The sequence below is a fragment of the Prionailurus viverrinus genome, chromosome B2 (genome assembly GCF_022837055.1).
Source record: "Prionailurus viverrinus isolate Anna chromosome B2, UM_Priviv_1.0, whole genome shotgun sequence".
Lineage (NCBI taxonomy): Eukaryota > Metazoa > Chordata > Mammalia > Carnivora > Felidae > Prionailurus > Prionailurus viverrinus.
The window spans coordinates 98,995,378-99,015,209 of NC_062565.1; the positions used below are offsets into that span (position 1 = coordinate 98,995,378).

General features: G+C 39.3%; 1 protein-coding gene across 1 annotated transcript; it reads right to left on the bottom strand.

Annotated features, from left to right (window-relative positions):
* Window positions 1-1,070: 1,070 nt before the first annotated feature.
* On the bottom strand, window positions 1,071-16,713 carry CD164 (CD164 molecule). The gene is made up of 6 exons (XM_047859956.1): window positions 16,398-16,713; window positions 13,526-13,609; window positions 11,874-11,945; window positions 9,946-9,981; window positions 6,226-6,282; window positions 1,071-3,644 (listed from the first exon to the last, which is right to left on the bottom strand). The coding sequence occupies exons 1-6, from the start codon at window positions 16,576-16,578 to the stop codon at window positions 3,478-3,480; spliced, it is 597 nt and encodes a 198-aa protein (XP_047715912.1). The 5' UTR covers window positions 16,579-16,713; the 3' UTR covers window positions 1,071-3,477.
* Between the last annotated feature and the right edge of the window lie 3,119 nt (window positions 16,714-19,832).

Here is a 19,832-nt window from a genome sequence, read left to right on the forward strand (position 1 = left end):
GTTCCCACTAGCCCAGACTAGAAAGCCCCATAATACAGGGACAACTGGGTATACAGAAAGGTCTTGCCTCAGAACTGGGGAACCCTAGAATAAGCGCTGCTCTGCTCTCACCTAACAAAACTTAAATGCAAGACCTAGAATGATCATACTGTTTGTTTTCTGTGTCCCAGAACCAAAATAACCAGCATCAAACAGCTCACATGCAAAGAAACTTACATGCAAAGAAACTTACAACTTACATGCAAAGAAACAGGAAAAGTATGACCCATAATGAACAAAAAAAAAAACTGACCCAGTATTAGAATTAGCAGACACAGGCATTTAAAAAAAGCATACCACTGTATGATCAAAAACTAAAGCTTGAGTATGTAGACATGGAAGATAAAAACCATGAAAAATGAACTTCTAAAAATGAAGACACCTGAAATGATAAACACACTGGATGAAACTATCATTAGGTTTAGACTGTAGCATTAGTGAACTTGAAGACGGTAATCTGACATGAAACAGAGAAAGATTAAAAAACCGAATAGTGCATGGATCAGCTGTGTGTCAACTTCCAGCAGCCTCTGTGTCATCAGAACCCCTAACAAAGAAGGGAAAGGACAGAAAAAAATATATGAAGAAATAGTAGTTGAAAAATGCCCAAATCTGATGAAAGGCATATATCCTAAGAGACCCAACAAACCCCAAACAAAAGAAATGATAGCACAGCATGTCATAATCAAACTGCTCAGACCAGCAATAGAGAAAAAAATCTTAAAAAGCAACAAAGGAAAACAAAGATATGTACTGAGTAACAGAAGATGAAGATGACTGATTTCTCAGAGAACAATGCAATTGAGAAGACAATGGACCAACATCAGTAAAGTGCTGTAAACACTAAAGCACTAAAAATTTCTAAAGCTCTGTCCTCCACTGGCGAATCCGTATCTTAGTTACTATCTGCTGGTCTTGTATAACAATAGAGTAGACAACCCATCTCCAAACAGACTGATAGGTAAATTCACTGTCATTAAATTTCATAATCAAAATGCAAAAAACACTTAATAAAAAATTGAACAGATTGATTCAATAAACATGTAGATTTATTTTAAATCAGTTTGGTACATGATACAGGTTGGTTTTACAGTTTTTAATGAACTGAAATAGAAATTTCTAAATACAGCAGTGTCTGCCTGTGCAACAAATATCTGTAAGGTAAAGTAAGGTGTTTTGATAGAACTACATCCGCATGAACAAATCAGAAGAAAATCTGAAAAGGTTTCTATATACCTTCTGGATTTTAAAAAAAACAAATTTTTAATGGCTCAAGATAGTAAATTGCTAAAGGAAGGGGGGAAAAGGCCGTGAGTTCTGTTGTAAGAGCTCTTCTTGCAAAATCTAACTGGTTTCATATTATGGTTTTGTTATTAGAGCAATATTCAAAATTACAGAAGATGAGAAGGCGCCATCAGCTACATTTTCACAAAAACTGCTGTATGGACATTAATGTGTGATAAGGTATTCACATCTACGTAAATGATAATTATACCACTGTAGCTAAATTTTGCCACTTTGGGAGGAATGGAAATTCTGTATATTTTCAAATGAATCTTGGATCTTCTAGCACTCACTAAAAACTAACAGCCATGGCACCATAATAAAAGTTCTTGTGAGGTTCCTAGAACTAATTACTAATGAATATTACTAATGAAAACACAAAAATGTGAGGTAAACCTACCTTTTCCCAAAAACCTTTGAAGCCAGAGATTTTAAACAATTAAGGCACTTGAAAAGATTAGGTGTATGTACAAATGTGCAAGTAAAACAAACTTTAGCTGTACCAGCAAGTAACAAAGAAACAGTAAATCTTCATTTTAAGAACCTTGAATATAATCTAAATGCAAGGAATTTTGGCTAATGAAATGGACCAAAGCAACTTGTCATCTCCTACTACAAAATACTGAAAACCAAGTGCTAAACTCAACCCTTAGAGGCTAAAGAAACTAAAAACCTTTAATGACCTAGAAAAGCAAAAACTTTCTTAAAACTAATGTAAACCTCTGAACTAATCCAATATGTCAAAGGCAGGGGAGAAGTCTCCCTCTAAAACTGAAAAAAACTAGTGCTGCCTAAGAAAACTAAAAAAAAAATTAAAGTATGCATGCTTATATTATACTACGGGAACAGAAACTAAAAAAAGGACAGGAGAGAAGGACAAAGCAGGAGAGAAAGAGAGAAAGAAGAGAAAGCACAATCTGTCTATCCTGGGCAATCATCATTAAAAACCTACAGTAATCCAATCAACCAAAAATCCCTAGATTTTCTAAAATTACACTGGTCACATTTCTGGTCTCAAAACTTAAAGTGATTGTCTCATTAAAGAACTAGTAAATGACTCTAAAACAACTTCCTTCCTTCTTGCCTAATAAAAATAGTTACTTTTCAAGAAAGCTTGGCGAAAATCCTTTCATGGTACAACAGTGTTGAAGTACAAAGGAAAATATAATTAAATCAACTTTAGCTTTATACTTTTTAACAGCCTAAGAAAAATGCTGGGAGGTTCAATATGTGAAGGCTTTCAGCTTTGTGGAATATCTTTTAGCTTAACTTGCTCGGGTCTGAAATCAAATAGTATTTAGTTAAATACTAACAGTATGATATCTAAAAGCAGGCTTACTACATCTTGTCAACAGTTACATCATCAGACCAACCTTTACCTTCCTTAATGTAAAAGAACAAATCACAAACATTTTAAGTTACAGTCTACCTTTCAGTCTGTCTTTTAAGGCACTGTTCTTTATTTTCTCAGTGATATAAGGTGCTTTACAAGGATGAACAATAACCTGCTATTCTTTAATGGTTTGTATCCTTTCCATTCGTTCCTTTAAATCTGGAATGTAATTCCCTGTGTGGCATCTTATTTCTAATGTAGAAAAAATAACTGCTATCGAGCACAAAATTTTACTCTAAAGATACAGTTTACTCTAAGGATACTAAATTTATAGATTTATTCCACTTTTGAAAGGACAGCCAAAAGTCCACCCGATTGATGCTCATTTGGCACATTCTTCTCAATTCTGGTCACTAGACTACATCCTGAGTTAGGATGAAAATAATGCAGCTTTCAGGCTTTAAAATGACTAAATTTAAACTGCCAAAAGAGTCATGAGGTTGTCTGCGCAGGACAATGTTTTCCATCACTTACAGAGTTACATTTGGTACGTCAAGAAGAGAGAACATAATCCCACAGCAGCAGCCATTTAAAATAAAAGAAGACAGCCACAAGGATTCATGCAGAATATTTTAAATATTCCTGTTGAGCAAAATGATTTAAGTGATTTTTCTTCAAGGACGATGCTCCAAAACATCCTATATGCATCCTTTGAAAATTTAAAGATCCTGGAATAGCGTCTTCCATGTGGGACATCTTGAAAGATAATATTTTGGTTTCAGTGAGTTATACACCAGTCCTTGTTAATTTAATGGGTCTGTTTACAGAGTGTGGTAGTTTCGTTCTTTCGATTTGCAGAATTTATAGAGAAAGAAAATTACAGCCTGCACACCCAAGACGAGGACAATTCCTCCAATGAAACTGGCTGCATCAAAGGTAGACTTCCGTCCAGGTTGTGAAGTCGGAGTTAAAGTGGTATTAGTCGTACCTGTTAAATAAGAGCGGAAAAATAACACTTGGTAAGTCTCACGATCCTCTATCATAATTTCAAGACCCACCTGAGCTTCTACTTGGCCATGTGCTCAATTCTATAAAGCATTTGCTCTTGGGTCAAGTCTTTACAGCTAGAATCTATTCCTAATTAAGGAAAACAACCATTTATCAATCCCATTCACTCCATCCAGCAGTATCAAGCAGTCAATGCTACCATACAAACCCAAACACAAAACTAACAGCAAAACATTCTCCTGGTACATAAATTATGCCCTGGGAACATGTAGAGCACTTTAAAAATGTGCAATTTCTTCAGACTACATATATTTTTACTTAATTATTACAGTAAATATTAATATTTGTTACGGTAAATACCTGAACATTCGTACAACTTTTGAATTTTACTAACTACATAAGGTAAGTAAAAATTTGGTTGCAATTCTTCAAATCGCAAAAATTACCTTAAGTATCTACAATTTATAATTCCAACAAGCAAAAAACCTCATTATTAAAGGTACCGTAAATCTTGCTCGGCAAATTTTATGAGAATTACCAAACCATATGGCAAAAAAGCAAAAAAGTTTGAATTCCTTTTCCAGAGAGTAAAATGTTTCTAGAGAAACCAAAACATAAATTTCTTTTCAGGGAGTAAAACGTTTCAAGTGGAACACCACCCATTTTACTAAAAAGCAATTTCATACTTAAATTTTTCTTTTTTCTTAAATCAAATATCAAATAGACACTGGTTGTAGTGGCTGTTTGATAAGTTGGCCACTTTAAAATTAATTACAACTGTTCCGTATTTCTTCCTGTGAAGACAAAATGGCTTCCTTGAAACCAAGAGAAAGGTAGCACAAGAATAAGCGAAAAGAACAAAAAAACCATAAAAGAACAGTATTTTAAATACAGAGAGGAGGATTCATAACCTACAATGATCTGTGGCATAAATGGAATATGATTTCATTTATAATACAAATTATTAATTAATAAAGTTACTCTTCAGATGCACTTTTAGTATCCAAAATCTATGAAGAGCTCACCAAACTCCACACCCGAAAAACAAATAATCCAGTGAAGAAATGGGCAGAAAACATGAATAGACACTTCTCTAAAGACGACATCCAGATGGCCAACAGGCACATGAAAAGATGCTCAACGTCGCTCCTCATCAGGGAAATACAAATCAAAACCTCACTCAGATATCACCTCATGCCAGTCAGAGTGGCTAAAATGAACAAATCAGGAGACTATAGATGCTAGAGAGGATGTGGAGAAACAGGAACCCTCTTGCACTGTTGGTGGGAATGCAAACTGGTGCAGCCGCTCTGGAAAACAGTGTGAAGGTTCCTCAAAAAATTGAAACTAGATCTACCCTATGACCCAGCAATAGCACTGCTAGGAATTTACCCAAGGGATACAGGAGTGCTGATGCATAGGGGCACTTGTACCCCAATGTTTATAGGAGCATTTTCAACAATAGCCAAATTATGGAAAGAGCCTAAATGTCCATCAACTGATGAATGGATAAAGAAATTGTGGTTTATATACACAATGGAATACTATGTGGCGATGAGAAAGAATGAAATATGGCCCTTTGTAGCAACGTGGATGGAACTGGAGAGTGTGATGCTAAGTGAAATAAGCCATACAGAGAAAGACAGATACCGTACGTTTTCACTCTTATGTGGATCCTGAGAAACTTAACAGAAGTCCATGGGGAAGGGGAAGGAAAAAAAAACAAAAAAGAGGTTAGAGAGGGAGGGAGCCAAAGCATGAGACTCTTAAAAACTGAAAACAAACTGAGGGTTAATGGGGGGTGGGTGATGGGTATTGAGGAGGGCACCTTTTGGGATGAGCACTGGGTGTTATATGGAAACCAATTTGACAATAAATTTCATATTAAAAAAAAAAAGAATTATAAAGGAATGTAAAGAAATGGTGAGGGGGCGCCTGGATGGCTCAGTTGGTTGAGCATCCAACTCTTGATTTTGGCTCAGGTCATGATCCCAGCGTCATGGGATGGAGCCTGCCTGAGATTCTCTCCCTTTGTCTCTCTCTCCTCCTCTGCCCCTCCCCCACGTGCGCTCCATGGGCACACGCTCTCTCTCTCCAAAAAAAAAAAAGAAATGGTGAGAAATATGGCTGAGGTACACATTTGGCAGTGCTAGCTTGGCTTTTTAGACCTTTCCTCAAAAAAAGATGGCTATATTATCTTCACTCTAATTGCCATGATCTAACACAGCACACAACTAATCAGTGTTTAGTAATTTAATTTGTAAGTTATAAAAAATTAGATCTCGCCTACAAGTTGTACTAAAAGGTTTTGGAGAAACATTACCACATTTAACTCTAACATGTCATGCCAAATGCGGTTACACATTAACAAATGAGAAGGACTCTCAGCAAACCTACCATTACTGCTCTAACAGCCAACTGTCTTGGTCCTCCAAAATGTAAGAGATGAGTTTTACTCACAACCATTCATGAATAAAACTGGAAAATGGTGGCAGAAACAGTACAAGGCAATGTTGCACACACATCCTACCTCACTGTTAGTTTAAAAAACCCTCAATTACCTGATGTAGTAACTGTGGTGGTAGTTGTAGAAGAGGAAGGCAGAGTTGTGGTTTTAGCTGGAATGTAAACAAAACTTATTAAAAACGTAAATTTCCAAACCTCCCAATATCTAACAATTTGTCTTTAAAAATAATGCTACCAATTTCACATGCTTTCCATTTTTTAAAGAATAAAGGCCAAGTTTCAGTTAATGGTTCACTAACTTATCTACGTAGCCAGAATACTAGCTTTTAAATGCTTCTGAAAACATCAAGCAAGCACGAAATTGTATCCATGTTAACATCTATGTACATGTTTAAGTATGGAATTTACACAGCTGGATAAAATTCGCAAAAAAACGCACAGAAGGGCAAGAATTAGTGTTTAAGTAAGGGAACTATATAGGTTTGTTTTGTTTTGTTTTGTTTTGATAAATAACCTTGCTTCTGTGGCAAAAACTATTAACTTAAAAAGTCATCGTAAGAAACAGGTGCAACTCAGTACTTCTCCAGTAGGTATCAAGATAGCCTTAACTTCTTTCTTTCAAGGGGATGGTAAACTTTTCTTAAAGAGGCGGACAGTAAATATTTTAAGCTTTGTACACTGTGTAGTGCAAAAGCAGCCCAGGACACCATGCATCTGAACAGGCATGGTTCTGTTTCAATAAAATTCGATTTATAAAAGAACAGGTCCTCAGGAGTCAAAGACCCCCAATTTAAATTATAAGAGCCCAAAGGTAAGCTCTAGTCTACCATACTACATGAATTCCAATAATTTTTTTATCTGAAAATACCTATAAAGAAATGAACACTTGTGAGAATTAACCTGAATGTAAACACATTTTAGGAACTAAAGCAATGTGTTAACAGACCTCTGTTAATACTAATATTACTAATAGTACTCTGTTAGTACTAACAGATTCTAATAAAAGATATGTTAACAATACTGACAGGATATTCTCATACAAGTCTGTATCCCTTTCTCTCAATATGACATTGCTGCATACATTTTCCCTACCCTGCTCTTGGAGAGACAATTAGGTCATCTCTCATTTCTCCATACTACAAACATCTTGCAGGGAAATACTTGATCTCATCTCTGTTAGGACTGATTCTTATACAGAATTCCTAGATTAAAGGGTATGATTATTTTCAGACTTTTAATCCTTTAAAAGTTTCTGTTGCTTATACATTCTGTGTAACACACTAACACTTTACAAATTAGACATATATTCCTTTCAATCTTAAAACAACACTATCAACAAATTTTGTCTGACAATGGATGGTAGAGAAAGAAAGTTTACACATTTTCTGATTCTCACGAACAATCCTCTGAACGTGGTACAAACTAATTCTTTTTTTATAAATAGGCAAAACATTCACACACTTTTACTTTTGACTGAAATAGGGAATATACTTCTATTGACCCACAGTTCCTTTCATTAAAAAAATAATTCAGCAGTTACAAAAGTTGCTACTGGTGATGGAAATATAGAAAATACAGTAAATTAAGTAATCTCATGCTGCTTCCAGCCAGCCACTTCTCTAGGCATGTATGTAACAAAAAATTTAAAAATGTGCTAAAACTTAATAGTTTGTCTTCCACTTAATATATTACAAATATTTTCGACCACATTTCTAACGTAATTTAGTCATTCTGTTATGGTATTATTTATTGACATTCATATTTATTTATAATATATATACGTCATGACAGAAGACTATTATAATTAACCCCAGTGAACACCTAAGTAAATCAGATTCCCTTTGAATCATTTCTTTAATAATCCCTTAATTTTTCACTTGCTCTCTTTCCACAGTAGGTATGAAAAGAGACCATGTAAAGGTTTGTTTTTCAACCACTAATTGCCATGCAATTGGTGCATTTTCTATAAGCAAGCCCTGGCTTCTTTCCACTTTACAGAACCCAAAGAGACAAAACAAGGAAGACTCCATCGTAGTTCGCTGGAGAACCCAGTGCAGAGCAAGCATGAAAACTACATCAAGATCCATGGAGGAGAAATTAAAAGTGAACCCACAATGGTTTTAAAGAAATTGATTCCCCCGCTCCTGCTTCTGGTTTACATCCCACCTTTAGGAAACGAATTTTCCCTCAACGTCTCTGCTTTCATCAATCTTTAACATCCTCCTAGTCAGTGACTTCTAATGGTGCTACTACTGTGTGCTCTCCACAAGTTCTGTAGCATTTGCAGATCTCTATGGCATGAATACTTCCACTGTAATTCAAGCCACCAACATGGTATCACTGAATGTGTAGCTGGGAAGAGCTATGCACAACTGGCAAGCAAAACCTGGTAACTAGCTAGCTCACCACTGCCAAAGTCTTTCAAAATGAGTTCTGGCCCTTACTACAACATCTGACCACTTTTTCCTCTGAAAATAAAAGGTTCTTGGACACATTTCTCTGCCCATCCCTACTCAGTTTCCTCTCTAGTCCTCTTCTTCTCAACTCTTACATGTTACTGTTCCATAGAGTTTGGTTCTTAAGCCCTATTCTCCTCTCTACAAGCTGCTCCTGTGGACACTACTACTGCCTACTGATCAGGTTAATCTGTACTGTTAGCAAAGAGCTGTGCCATCACCTCCATCAAGTTCTATCACTTCTAATTCCTAAGTCTATTTGCATACACCTGCAACTCTTCCCCTAGTAGTTCCCCAGAATTCCCACCACAGGTTATCTAATCTCCATGTGTCCACTCTTGTCTTCCTTCCAATCTGTCCTCCCAATCTGGCTCTTGACCTGTTACTGTCCAGCTCAATTTTCCTCACCGTGTACTCCAAATGCAATTCCCTGACCTCATTACACTCTTTCTCATCTCCTTCACCACATACGCCGTTATTCCACATACACACCTTCCTACAAACATCTCAACACACTGGGCTTACTTACCCTTTTCGTAGTTCCTACCGCAGACAAAATGCTGTCTTACTTCTATCTCCAATCCCAATCATCTAAGCCTAGTACTTTCCTGGAGTAGACTTTTTTTTTTTTAATGATTTACTCCTTCTATCACTTTGGTAAAGATTTTTAGAAGGAGAAAGAAGGTGTAGTGAACAACTTTCCAGCTGTTTAGGCTGAAAAGCCTATCTTTCTGGAAAGCAATCAGTACTTAAAGCCTTAAAATAATTCTATCCTCTGACCTAGGAATGCTGTTTGAATCAATCCTATCAGAGTTAACAGCACATATTCTCCACTGCATGGAGAATGACCGATGACCTAACTATCCAACCAAGTGCAGCATGGTTAAAGCGCATACAACAATGTTTAAGTAAGAGGAAAAACAAATTCAAACATGTATGAACATACCATCCAATTTCATAGTAAGTATATTTATTTAGATATACCTACAGAAGAGACTGGAATAACTTTATCACTGAAAACATTTTGGTACCTCTGGATGATGGGAATTATAGGGAATTTTAATTTCCTTTAGGCTTCTGTATTTCCCAAGATTTCCACAAAATCCACAAAAAGCAGTGTGTGAACTCAATGTCCAAAGATACAGCAAATCCTCCCATGTACAATGAATATGAAACACTGGAGTTATGTGTCGCTGTCACAGACAATTCATATTAATGTAATTATGGTCCAAAACTAAATACATCTACTAGTTTTTTAAATTATACTAAACTTTTAGGTACTTAATTGCTAACAAATTATCCATCAGAAGGCCTTACAAATCCTGAAGAAGAGGAAAAGAATCAATTATCTTGTATTACCTGTAGAATTGGTTGGCATCGGAGTGGGCTCGGGTTCTATTTAAAAGAAACAAACATTAAGTCCAAGCAATCTCAAATATCACAATCTATTATACTATTTTCCAAATTGCAGTCATTTAAATACCACTTTTATAATTTTTGCATTTAAGTACCACCTTGCGGAGGAGACTGACAGTTGCTCTGAATACTCATCTCCCCTTCTTTAGAAAGGGAAGCACCAATCTAAGGTTGACACTTCCCTCCCCTGAGGAAAGACAGACATTTTTTTAGCCTCCCCTGCAGCTAGGTAGTCAAGTGTAACTTCTAGAAAGCATCTGTAAGGTAGGTGTGGGCCTCTCTCTTTCCTCTTCCCGCTGGCAGGAATACTAATTGATGGCTGGAATAGGAGCACTCACCTTGGAGAATAAGGTCAGAGATATTCTTGAGGAATGACAGTAAAGAGTCCGAGTTCCTAATGCTTGTAGAGCTGCTACTCTAGCCCTCTAGCTACACCTGAGCCCAGACTTCCTTTACATAAGAGTGAAGCCTGTCTGTTGCTTAAACCACTCTAATTTGGGTTTTCCTATCTTTCATAGCCCAAACTAATTCTAACTGATACATCCTCAAATAAGTATAATTACTTATTTGATTTTTCTCTAAATTACTATCTTTTAAAATGTTTTACTTGGGGCACCTGGGTGGCTCAGTTAAGCATCTGACTCTTGATCTCGGATCAGGTCATGATTTCACAGTTCATGGGACTAAGCCCCTTGTCAGGCTCAGCGCTGACAGCTCGGAGTCTGCTTGGTCTTCTCTCCCTCTTCTCCACGCACCCCCTCCCCACCAGCATGCACACGCGTGTGCTCTCTCTCAAAATAAACAAGCATTTAAAAAAATACTTATTTCTAGAAAGTATTATCATGAAATCACAGGTCTGATTATAGTTATTAGTGTTTTCTAATATATATCAAAATAGATACTAAAATTGTTTGCTCTTTTACCACCTAAACCATACTATATTCACTGTACATAAGGGATAATGGAACTCACACTAATGAAATTCTCAGTCACAAAGTTCAAGTTCGAATGGGAAAATGCCTACTAAAAGTAAATTGTTACAGGTAGTCATTCAAGGCTACTGACACACTCCAGAAACCTCTTTTGCTCTATTTAATTATTACCTATGCACCAAATTACAAATTGACTTCCCTATCCATTTGTAATCTTATTTAAAAAATCAGTTGTTTCATCTAGGAATTTAAACTATTTCCTGAGCAAAGAGTTATGGTTAAAGAGTAATCAATTTCCTCAAATTAAAGTACAAATATGAGAAAGAGAGGGGTGGCCTGGTGGCTTAGTAGGTTAAGCGTCTGACTCTTGGTTTCAGCTCAGGTCACATTCTCACAGTTTGGGAGTTCAAGCCCTGTTCTATGCTGACAGCACAGAGTTTCCTTGGGATTCTCTTTCTCACTCTCCCTCTCCCCCTACCCTGTTCGCTCTCTCTCTAAATAAATAAACTTAAAAAAAATGAGAAAACAGAGGAATACAGAAAAAATTCAACCATTAACACAAACTATGCTAGAGAATGTGACAATCACCAGCACCACAACCAAGAAAAGTGCCAGAACAAGGTTGTCTACACCTGTAAAATGCAAATAAAGAGAAGGTCTAAAATGCAGGGAGTTTCCAGAAGAGTTAAGAAAAAAAAAAGAAAAAAAGTAAATGAGGAGGTATCTCTCTACCTGCAGCATTCCACAGTGCAGCCAAATCACTAAACTAAGATTCAAAACACTGTCCTTTGTATCAGTATGAATGTCATTTATATCCAAATTTCTAACAAGATTAGAATTATGGAAATGGCAAACCAAATACTGAACTAAGGCTTCCTGAGGCAAAGATCTTCCTCACCTCTCTGGCCACTTTCCCCGGCAGTCAATGTGAATACTTACCAGAACAGAATTTTGTGCCATTCAACACCTGGCAATCACTAGCTGTTGAATTATGGGAACAGTAGCTTTTGTCTGTTACAGGGAGGAAAAGACACAGAGCACCAATCACTTGCTTATATTATCTTTGACTTTGTTACTAAGCTCCAGAATTGCTTCCAAAAATCAAACTCAAGGATAAATACTTTATAAGTCCACAGACCGATAAAATAACTTTTATTTTCTTTTCCCCACTGTTTAAGAAGTAATACATAGGATCCCTCCAAATATTCTTCTAAACTCATCATAAATATACTGAACAGATAAATCGGAAAACACTCAGATCACAGAACTGTGGCATGACTACCACACAGGGAAGGTTGCTAGAATCTACAAATAGGGCTGAGTCAGTAGGGAGAAACAGTCAAGATCTTTAATAAAGGCTTAGTCACCACAGGAGATGCCCGGATAGCAGCAGCAGGACCTCTGTTCCAGATCTCTGCTTTGGTCATCTACACTTTCTAAAACTGCTTTCCTAGATGGTTAGACTTGTAACAAGAGTAAGGGAGACCTTTCCCCAACATATCCTACAGTAAGGTATTGGAGCCCCCAAAAATACGCCAAGTCCCAAGGAGAAGAGGCGTGTGCTCTTCAATTCCATTTTATGACTTTAAAAAAAGGGACTCTTAAACAACAAAAAATTAACTTTACCCCAAACTAAGCTAATACCTTAATTTTAAAAGAAGTTTTTCAACTTTTTTATGTAGTGATATATCCACAATTCTTACATTTTTTTTAACGCACAAAGAAGCTTAACATATAGTGTTAGCTTTTTCTTTTATATACATATAAACCAGATAGACTGTTTTACTGATAAGAAAAAAATGCAACTACCTTCCATTAAAAAAACAGAATATGCTATAATTCCACAGTCCTAACAAAAACCTTATTGATATTTCAAAGTATCTTCAAGTAAGCTCTTTATCCCTCAAATTAAAGGTTACTCTCTTCCCATGTCATTCTTCTTTCATATTTAAGTATCCAACAAAGTTTTATAAGGTCTCCATAGTTCATCTAGTAGGTGACAGAAGATAAATGCCTCCTTTTTCTAGACAACTATTTTCAGGGGAAAATTTTACAACTTTCTTTCACTGCTAATTTCAGTGTACCTGTACCATTCCATCTTCCAAATCTTTAAAATCTCTCTTCCCTTGGGGCACCTGGGTGGCTCAGTCGGTTAAGCATCACACTCAACCTTGGCTCATGTCATGATCTCACAGTCCTTGAGTTTGAGCCCCATATTGTGCTCCGCGATGACAGCACAGAGCCTGCTTGGGATTCTCTCTCTCAGCCCCTCCCCAGCTCACGTGCTCACACACATTCTCTCTCTCTCTCAAAATAAATAAATAAACTTAAAAAAATAAAAACTACTGAACCTTAATTATCCCTCTAAGGAATTAAAGGTGTGGGGACAGAATGGGAGACCAGAGTTTTGGGGGGAAATGTGAAGCAACGGGCACTTTAACGAAAAAGTATTTGACTTGCAAAATAAATAGTAACACACTATACCAAATTTTCTACATAATTTTCAAATGTTCAGGAATGCCCCGTAGAATACCTTAAAAGGTTAAAACAAAACAGTTTGCAGTCTCAAAATTGAAGCAATCTTTTCTTACCTTTACATTCTATCCAAAAGCAGGTAGTAGCATCAAGGCTAGCATTGAAACAGGAAACACAGCTGTTGCGGTTTTCACAGATATCTGGTGGGGAGGGGCATATAAAACCAATCAATTGATAACTCACTTTGAGTTTGTATCACTTACCTTTTTTACACAAATGTGAGCATTATATATGATACTAAACTTACTAATTCAGAGAAGTGGTAAAACGTTATACAGCCCATTGATAGATGAATGGATTTAAAAAAGTGTATACATTTTGCAGTATTTTTCAACCACAAAAAAAGGAAATCTTGCCATATGCTACAACATGGATGAACTTTAAGGGCATTATGTGAAATTAGACATTCGAAAAAGGACAAACACTGCATGATTCCACCTATATAAAGTATCTAAAACAGTCACAGTCAGAAGCAGAAAGTAGAATGATGGCTGCGGGGTGGGGAAATGGAGATCTGCTGGTCAAGCAGGGTATAGTTTCAAGTAGGATGAAAAGTTCTAGAGCTCCTCTGTATAACATCGCGTTTACAGTTAATAATGTACTTTACACTTAAAAATTTGTTGGGTTGGTAGACCTCATGTTAGATGGGTTTTTTTTTAACCACACACACAAAAACACTTCATAAATTGGCTTAATAAAAATTTCCTATCATTATAAACGACTTAAGAAGCTGAAATAAACTCAAGAGAAAGGGAAGAAAAAAACCCCACAAGCTAGTGAGAAGGCTCAGTACCTATCTAGACAACGAACGCTATTTCACAGACACTCAGGGTTTCTTGAGCCATTTTAAAACATCCATAAAAAATAAAAATATTGGGAAAAAAGGCTCTTATAAGGCCAACGCCACACACAGGGAAATCACTGCCCTAAAACATCAGCTGAGACACTGGAATTTTTAATAGTAATAAAGATTTGTTACAGATTGAACCCAAGCTCTGATGATGCCCATTCTGAAAACCTCAAGAGATTCGGAACTCATAAACGGCCTGGTCTTTCCAGGGTCCTCCATGAAAGGAGGGTAAGAAACAAGACCTGGAAGGAGCAACATCCATGTACACGTAATTTAACAAGTTAGCAGGGTTTTTGTCAATAATTTAAACCAAATGACCAAAAGACTTTAGAATAGGGCTCTATCCATTTTCCTGGAAGGTTGATGCCCCCCAAAACATTCATATTTGCTTTCCCCATGCCTTAAAAAAAACAGTTCTGCATAGAGGCAACGCATTTCAATATTTTATGACTAGTATTCATCAGGGACTGGGACATACATAATACCCTGAATAAGGGGTTCACAAAATAGAAAATAAATTCTGTAGACGTTTGTATACTGATAAAAAAAAAAAAAGCTAGTTGTCTAAAATCTTTTGTTCCTGATAATTAATGTTTGAATAGCATAATCAATGTTATTTACAATGAACTAAACTTGCTACCTTTCATTTTAGACTGAAGCTTATCCAACTACTATTTACAGAAAACAAAACATCTTTGCACAACTTTCAATTACAAAAAGGCAATTAACGGGAATCTCCAAGCTTCTCTTGGAAAAATACACACAACACTCCAAAACTACAATTCTGGGAAAAAACTGCAAAATCAGCAGGAGACAATACACATTGTGCTCTATCCTCTTAAAAACAGTGCAGTCAGAATGTCCAGTATCATACTGCAATTTACTTTCCTCATTTAACAATTTTTGAATTTTACTATTACATCTTTATAAACAATTATACATTTTATTAAACTTTCATGAAACAAACCAAAGGAAGACACTGGAAAATAGTATCATCAGTCTGAGGGAATGGGGCGGGGGGGGGGGGGGGGGGGGGGGGGGGGCGGACCACGGTAAATATCCTGACACTGCACGGCAATTCTTTGGTCAAGATGCCAGTTACTCCTTACTCAATATTAACTACAATCACCAATTATACTAAATTGCAGGTTTTAAATATCTAGGGCTCCTTCACCTTTCTACCTTAAATTTATCTTTCCCTCTCTTTTGTGTTGTAAAGACATTGCCAATTCAATGTACGCCTCAACCAGTACCCAAGTCTACTGCAGAGCTTAACAAAGGGTGTGTTCCTGATCGGGTTTTGGAAAATCAACAGACCTGGGTTCCAATCCCAGCTTCACAATCAACTAAATTTACCTTCTCGCAGTTACTTTAACTCCATCTTCCTCCTAGATTTCACTGCCTATCTTCTAGTTTAGCCTTAAATACCAAAAAGGATATGTGAAGCACTGAGTACACGAATGGTTACTTTTTTTCTTTGCACATAACAAAGTTTTAATTAATCGAATGCCCAACCCTCGAGTATATCTCATACCTATCCGCAGAATCAATATAGTTAGATCCCAGGCAACTTATTTTCTCAGACCGAAGTCGGAGACACTAGCAGCATTAACGTCTACGGTTTCTTTCCCTCTTTCGCCAACTTCCGGAGAAGCCTCCTCTCGGAGGCAGGACCTGGGTGGGCAAACGGCTAACCCCAAAGAGAGGGGGGTTCGACTTCATCAACAACTTTGGAGGCGAGTCGCCTCGCCCCATGATCAACCCCACTGCAGCCACCGCGGGAGGAAGCCACGTCCCCTCTTCCGAGCGTGAAGTGAGACTGGGGATTACGAGGCACTTTTTAAAAGCATGTCGGCGTGGGGCACTCGGGGTGGCAAAGGCCACGGAGGCTCGACCGCCCCTTCTCCCCGGGGCGCTCCCCCACCCCCGCCACCCCGAGCCGGGCCCCGGCTGGACTCGGACGGGCCGCCATGTTGCTGGAGCGCGGCCCGCCCGGGCCCCGCGCGCACCGCGGGCAGGACAGGCGGCTCGGCTCGGCGGGCGTGCCAGTGCGGGAAGCCCGTTGGGCCGGCCCCCACCTTGTGCTGGAATGGTGACCGGCGTTAGAGTCGTCACCGACGTCGGAACTGACTTGGTGGTCGCTAAAGTCGTAACTGCAGTCACGTTCGGGTCCGGGGAGACGTCCTGAGCCGCGGTCAGCACACAGAGGGCGGCCAGGCAGGCAGCGGCCCACGGCAGCTGGCGGGAGAGCCCCGACATCACGTCCTCCGCGCTGATGTTCCGGCGAAAGCTGCGGCGAACTCCGCTCCGTCAGTCCCTCTGTCCCCTGCGGCACCGCCTCGGAGAGTCTGGTCCCCCGCGAGATCGCGACGGGGTCACGTGAGGGGCCCCAGGCCACGGCGTGCGGGGGCGAGGCGGAGCGGGGGCGGACCGCGGACGATACCAACTGGAATCCTACGGGAGGGGAAACGGGCATCGAGAGGAAATCGAGGGACGCTGTCCCTCAAAGCAACTGAAATATAGCGAAGAAGCTCGGCAGATGCAGTAAACTATTTCCTTTGCCTTCAGGTTATCGTCCAGGACGCCGCTGGGCTGTTCTAGTTCCTGCGATAGGGTAAGCTCCGACCCTGGCTTGAATGGAACAACCTACATGAGGTGGCGCTCGGCGTCCACCCGAGCGACCAGCCAGGCTGTAAATGCGCGGTCCCACGTGACTTTCTGGGCCTTGCCTCCAGGATCTGTGTCCGCCCGGCTGTGGTTTTCGTGGAGTGCACTTAGAATCAGGACGTGAATTAAGTTTGTGGTGTGTTCCCGCATTCCGAGGGTGCTTGCACAGAACTTTAGTGGGACCCGCGCTTCTGTCCTTTGAAAATTGGTTTTTCTGGAAATAACCCCGTGTTGGGATCCCCCAGGGAAATGAAGAAACCACGTGGTTGAGTTTCTGCTCCGCCGCCCACCTAGGGTGAGCGGCTAAAACGCCGAAAGCGTCCTGCCTTAGAGCCGGAGCCGAACACCGTCTACCTCTATCACACTTGCCCAACCTGTCTTTTCTGAATTTCTTTTTATTTCAGCCATTGGTAGCAGAAGCCAGTCAACGCCACCACTACACAGAGAATCAAAGACAAGCTGGGTTGGAAATCCGTCTGGTCCGTTCCCACCCCCACTTTGCAGGTGAGGAAACCGAGACTCAGAAAAAGTGACTTGACCGAAAAACGGTGCTTGGCAACAGGGCTGAATTTCGAAATGCCTGTTAATGTTCTGTCACTGCTCAGGTTTTTAGTAAGGGTGAGCGCCATCTGACGCCCAGTCTCACAAAATATTCACAATTGCAGCCGTGCTTATATTAAATAGTAAAATTGGACTATAAAAGGTATTTTAATGCTGTTTTCAGTTATTTGTACTTATAGTGCAAGTTCAATTATTCACATTTAACCCTAATAAAATAGCGCGAACGTTATTTGCTTTTTTTGAGATCTGCTTTGCTATGAAAAACCAAAAAAGTTGACTCCATAAACATTTTACCATTTTTTCCTCAACTTCAAATCTTCACTACTTTCTAGGATCTAACCAGTGGGGCTCTTTTGTACCCTGATGACTATGAACATTTGTTCTATTGACTACACTAGTTGGAGATTTGCTTGGATGTAAATAAGAAGCTGATGATGGTTGATCCAACCTATGGCTGGAAGAATGAGAGTGCAGCTAAGTACTTAAATGAGGTCCTATTATCGGCCTTTAGTGAACTGGCTGCTCTTCTCTTACGGTATGTTTCCCACAGCATGTATATAGCATATGACCGTCTGACACCCAAAGGAAGGCACTAGTAAACTTTTTTTTTTTTTAAGTTAAAAATATAATAGAAGTCTGTTTTCTTCCTATACTCCAGTGGATCAACTTGTTTACATCCTAGGATGAACACACCCCATTGTGGAGACCATTGTTTTATGATTTGTCACCTGGATGTTCAACTCTAGTCTTCAGATTTTTGATAAGAGAACATTTCACTCTCTTGTTTTAAAACTAGAGAAGCATTGGCTTATTTTATTTTACGTGGCATCTGTTAAGCTAGCTCAAGGAAGATTTTCAAAGTCATTTCAGTGTTCCGTAGCAAGGAATGGCATCCGTAGCAAGATGCCGTAGGAAGGACTGGCATCTGTAACACAGTTTTTTTGGTTTTTTTTTTAAGTTTTTATTTTGAGAGAGAGAGAGAGAGCGCGCGCGCGCGCGCACGCGCGAGCTAGTGGGGGAGGGGCAGAGAGACAGAGGGAGAGAATCCCAAGCAGGCTCTGCACTGTCAGCACAGAACCCCCGTGGGGTGAGAACCCTGAGATCGTGACCTGAGCTGAAATCAAGAGTCTTTTTATTTTTTTTTTTTTAACATTTATTTATTTTTGGGACAGAGAGAGACAGAGCATGAACGGGGGAGGGGCAGAGAGACAGAGGGAGACACAGAATCTGAAGTAGGTTCCAGGCTCTGAGCTGTCAGCACAGAGCCTGACAGGGGGCTTGAACCAATGAACTTCGAGATCATGACCTGAGCTGAAGTCTGCTGCTTAACCGACTGAGCCACCCAGGCACCCCTGTAGCACAGTTTTGATAACATATATTAAACATTGTAATATTTAAATAAGTTTCAACAAAGAAGATTGTAATAAATTAAAGATTAATAGTAAGCTAAAATTATAGATTCAATTTCTTATTAACACTGTGATTAGGATTGATGATAAACTAGAGATCCTGTCATTAGGAGGCTCTCCACTTTGGCTATGGATATGTCTTCCATAACTATTCCAGGGTTTCAGAAGGGAGCATTATACTTGACAGTTATTCTTAACCTTGACTGAACATAGAAATCACCTGGGAAGTTTTGAAAATTCTTGATGCCAGAGTACCAACTGAATTAGTCTGGAAAAATGCCTGGGCTCTCCACGTGTTTTTATTTATTTACCTTTTTAATGTCTTTATTTATTTTTGAGGGGGGGTGGAGGGGCAGAGAAATAGAGGGAGACACAGAATCCGAAACAAGCGCCAGGCTCTGAGCTGTCAGCACAGAGCCAGACGCGGGGCTTGAACTCGAGCTGTGAGATCATGACCTGAGCTGAAGTTGGACACTTAACCGACTGGGCCGCCCAGGTGCCCTTCTCCACATGTTTTTTTTTGTTTTGTTTTTTTGTTTTTTAATTTTTTTTTTCAACGTTTATTTATTTTTGGGACAGAGAGAGACAGAGCATGAATGGGGGAGGGGCAGAGAGAGAGGGAGACACAGAATCGGAAGCAGGCTCCAGGCTCTGAGCCATCAGCCAAGAGCCCGAAGCGGGGCTCGAACTCACGGACTGCAAGATCGTGACCTGGCTGAAGTCGGACGCTTAACCGACTGCGCCACCCAGGCGCCCCTTGTTTTTAATCTGCAACTTAGGTTGGAGTGCCTGGGTGGCACAGTCGGTTAAGCAGCAGACTTCAGCTCAGGTCATGATCTCGAAGTTCATTGGTTCAAGCCCCCTGTCAGGCTCTGT

Excerpts from the sequence above, each read along its gene's own strand:
- CD164 (XM_047859956.1), bottom strand. The coding sequence starts at position 16,578 with ATGTCGGGGCTCTCCCGCCAGCTGCCGTGGGCCGCTGCCTGCCTGGCC. Across the intron at positions 13,610-16,397 it reads GGTCACCATTCCAGCACAAG|ATATCTGTGAAAACCGCAAC; the intron begins GTGGGGGCCGGC and ends CCTCCCCACCAG. Across the intron at positions 11,946-13,525 it reads CTTTTGGATAGAATGTAAAG|ACAAAAGCTACTGTTCCCAT; the intron begins GTAAGAAAAGAT and ends TCCCTGTAACAG.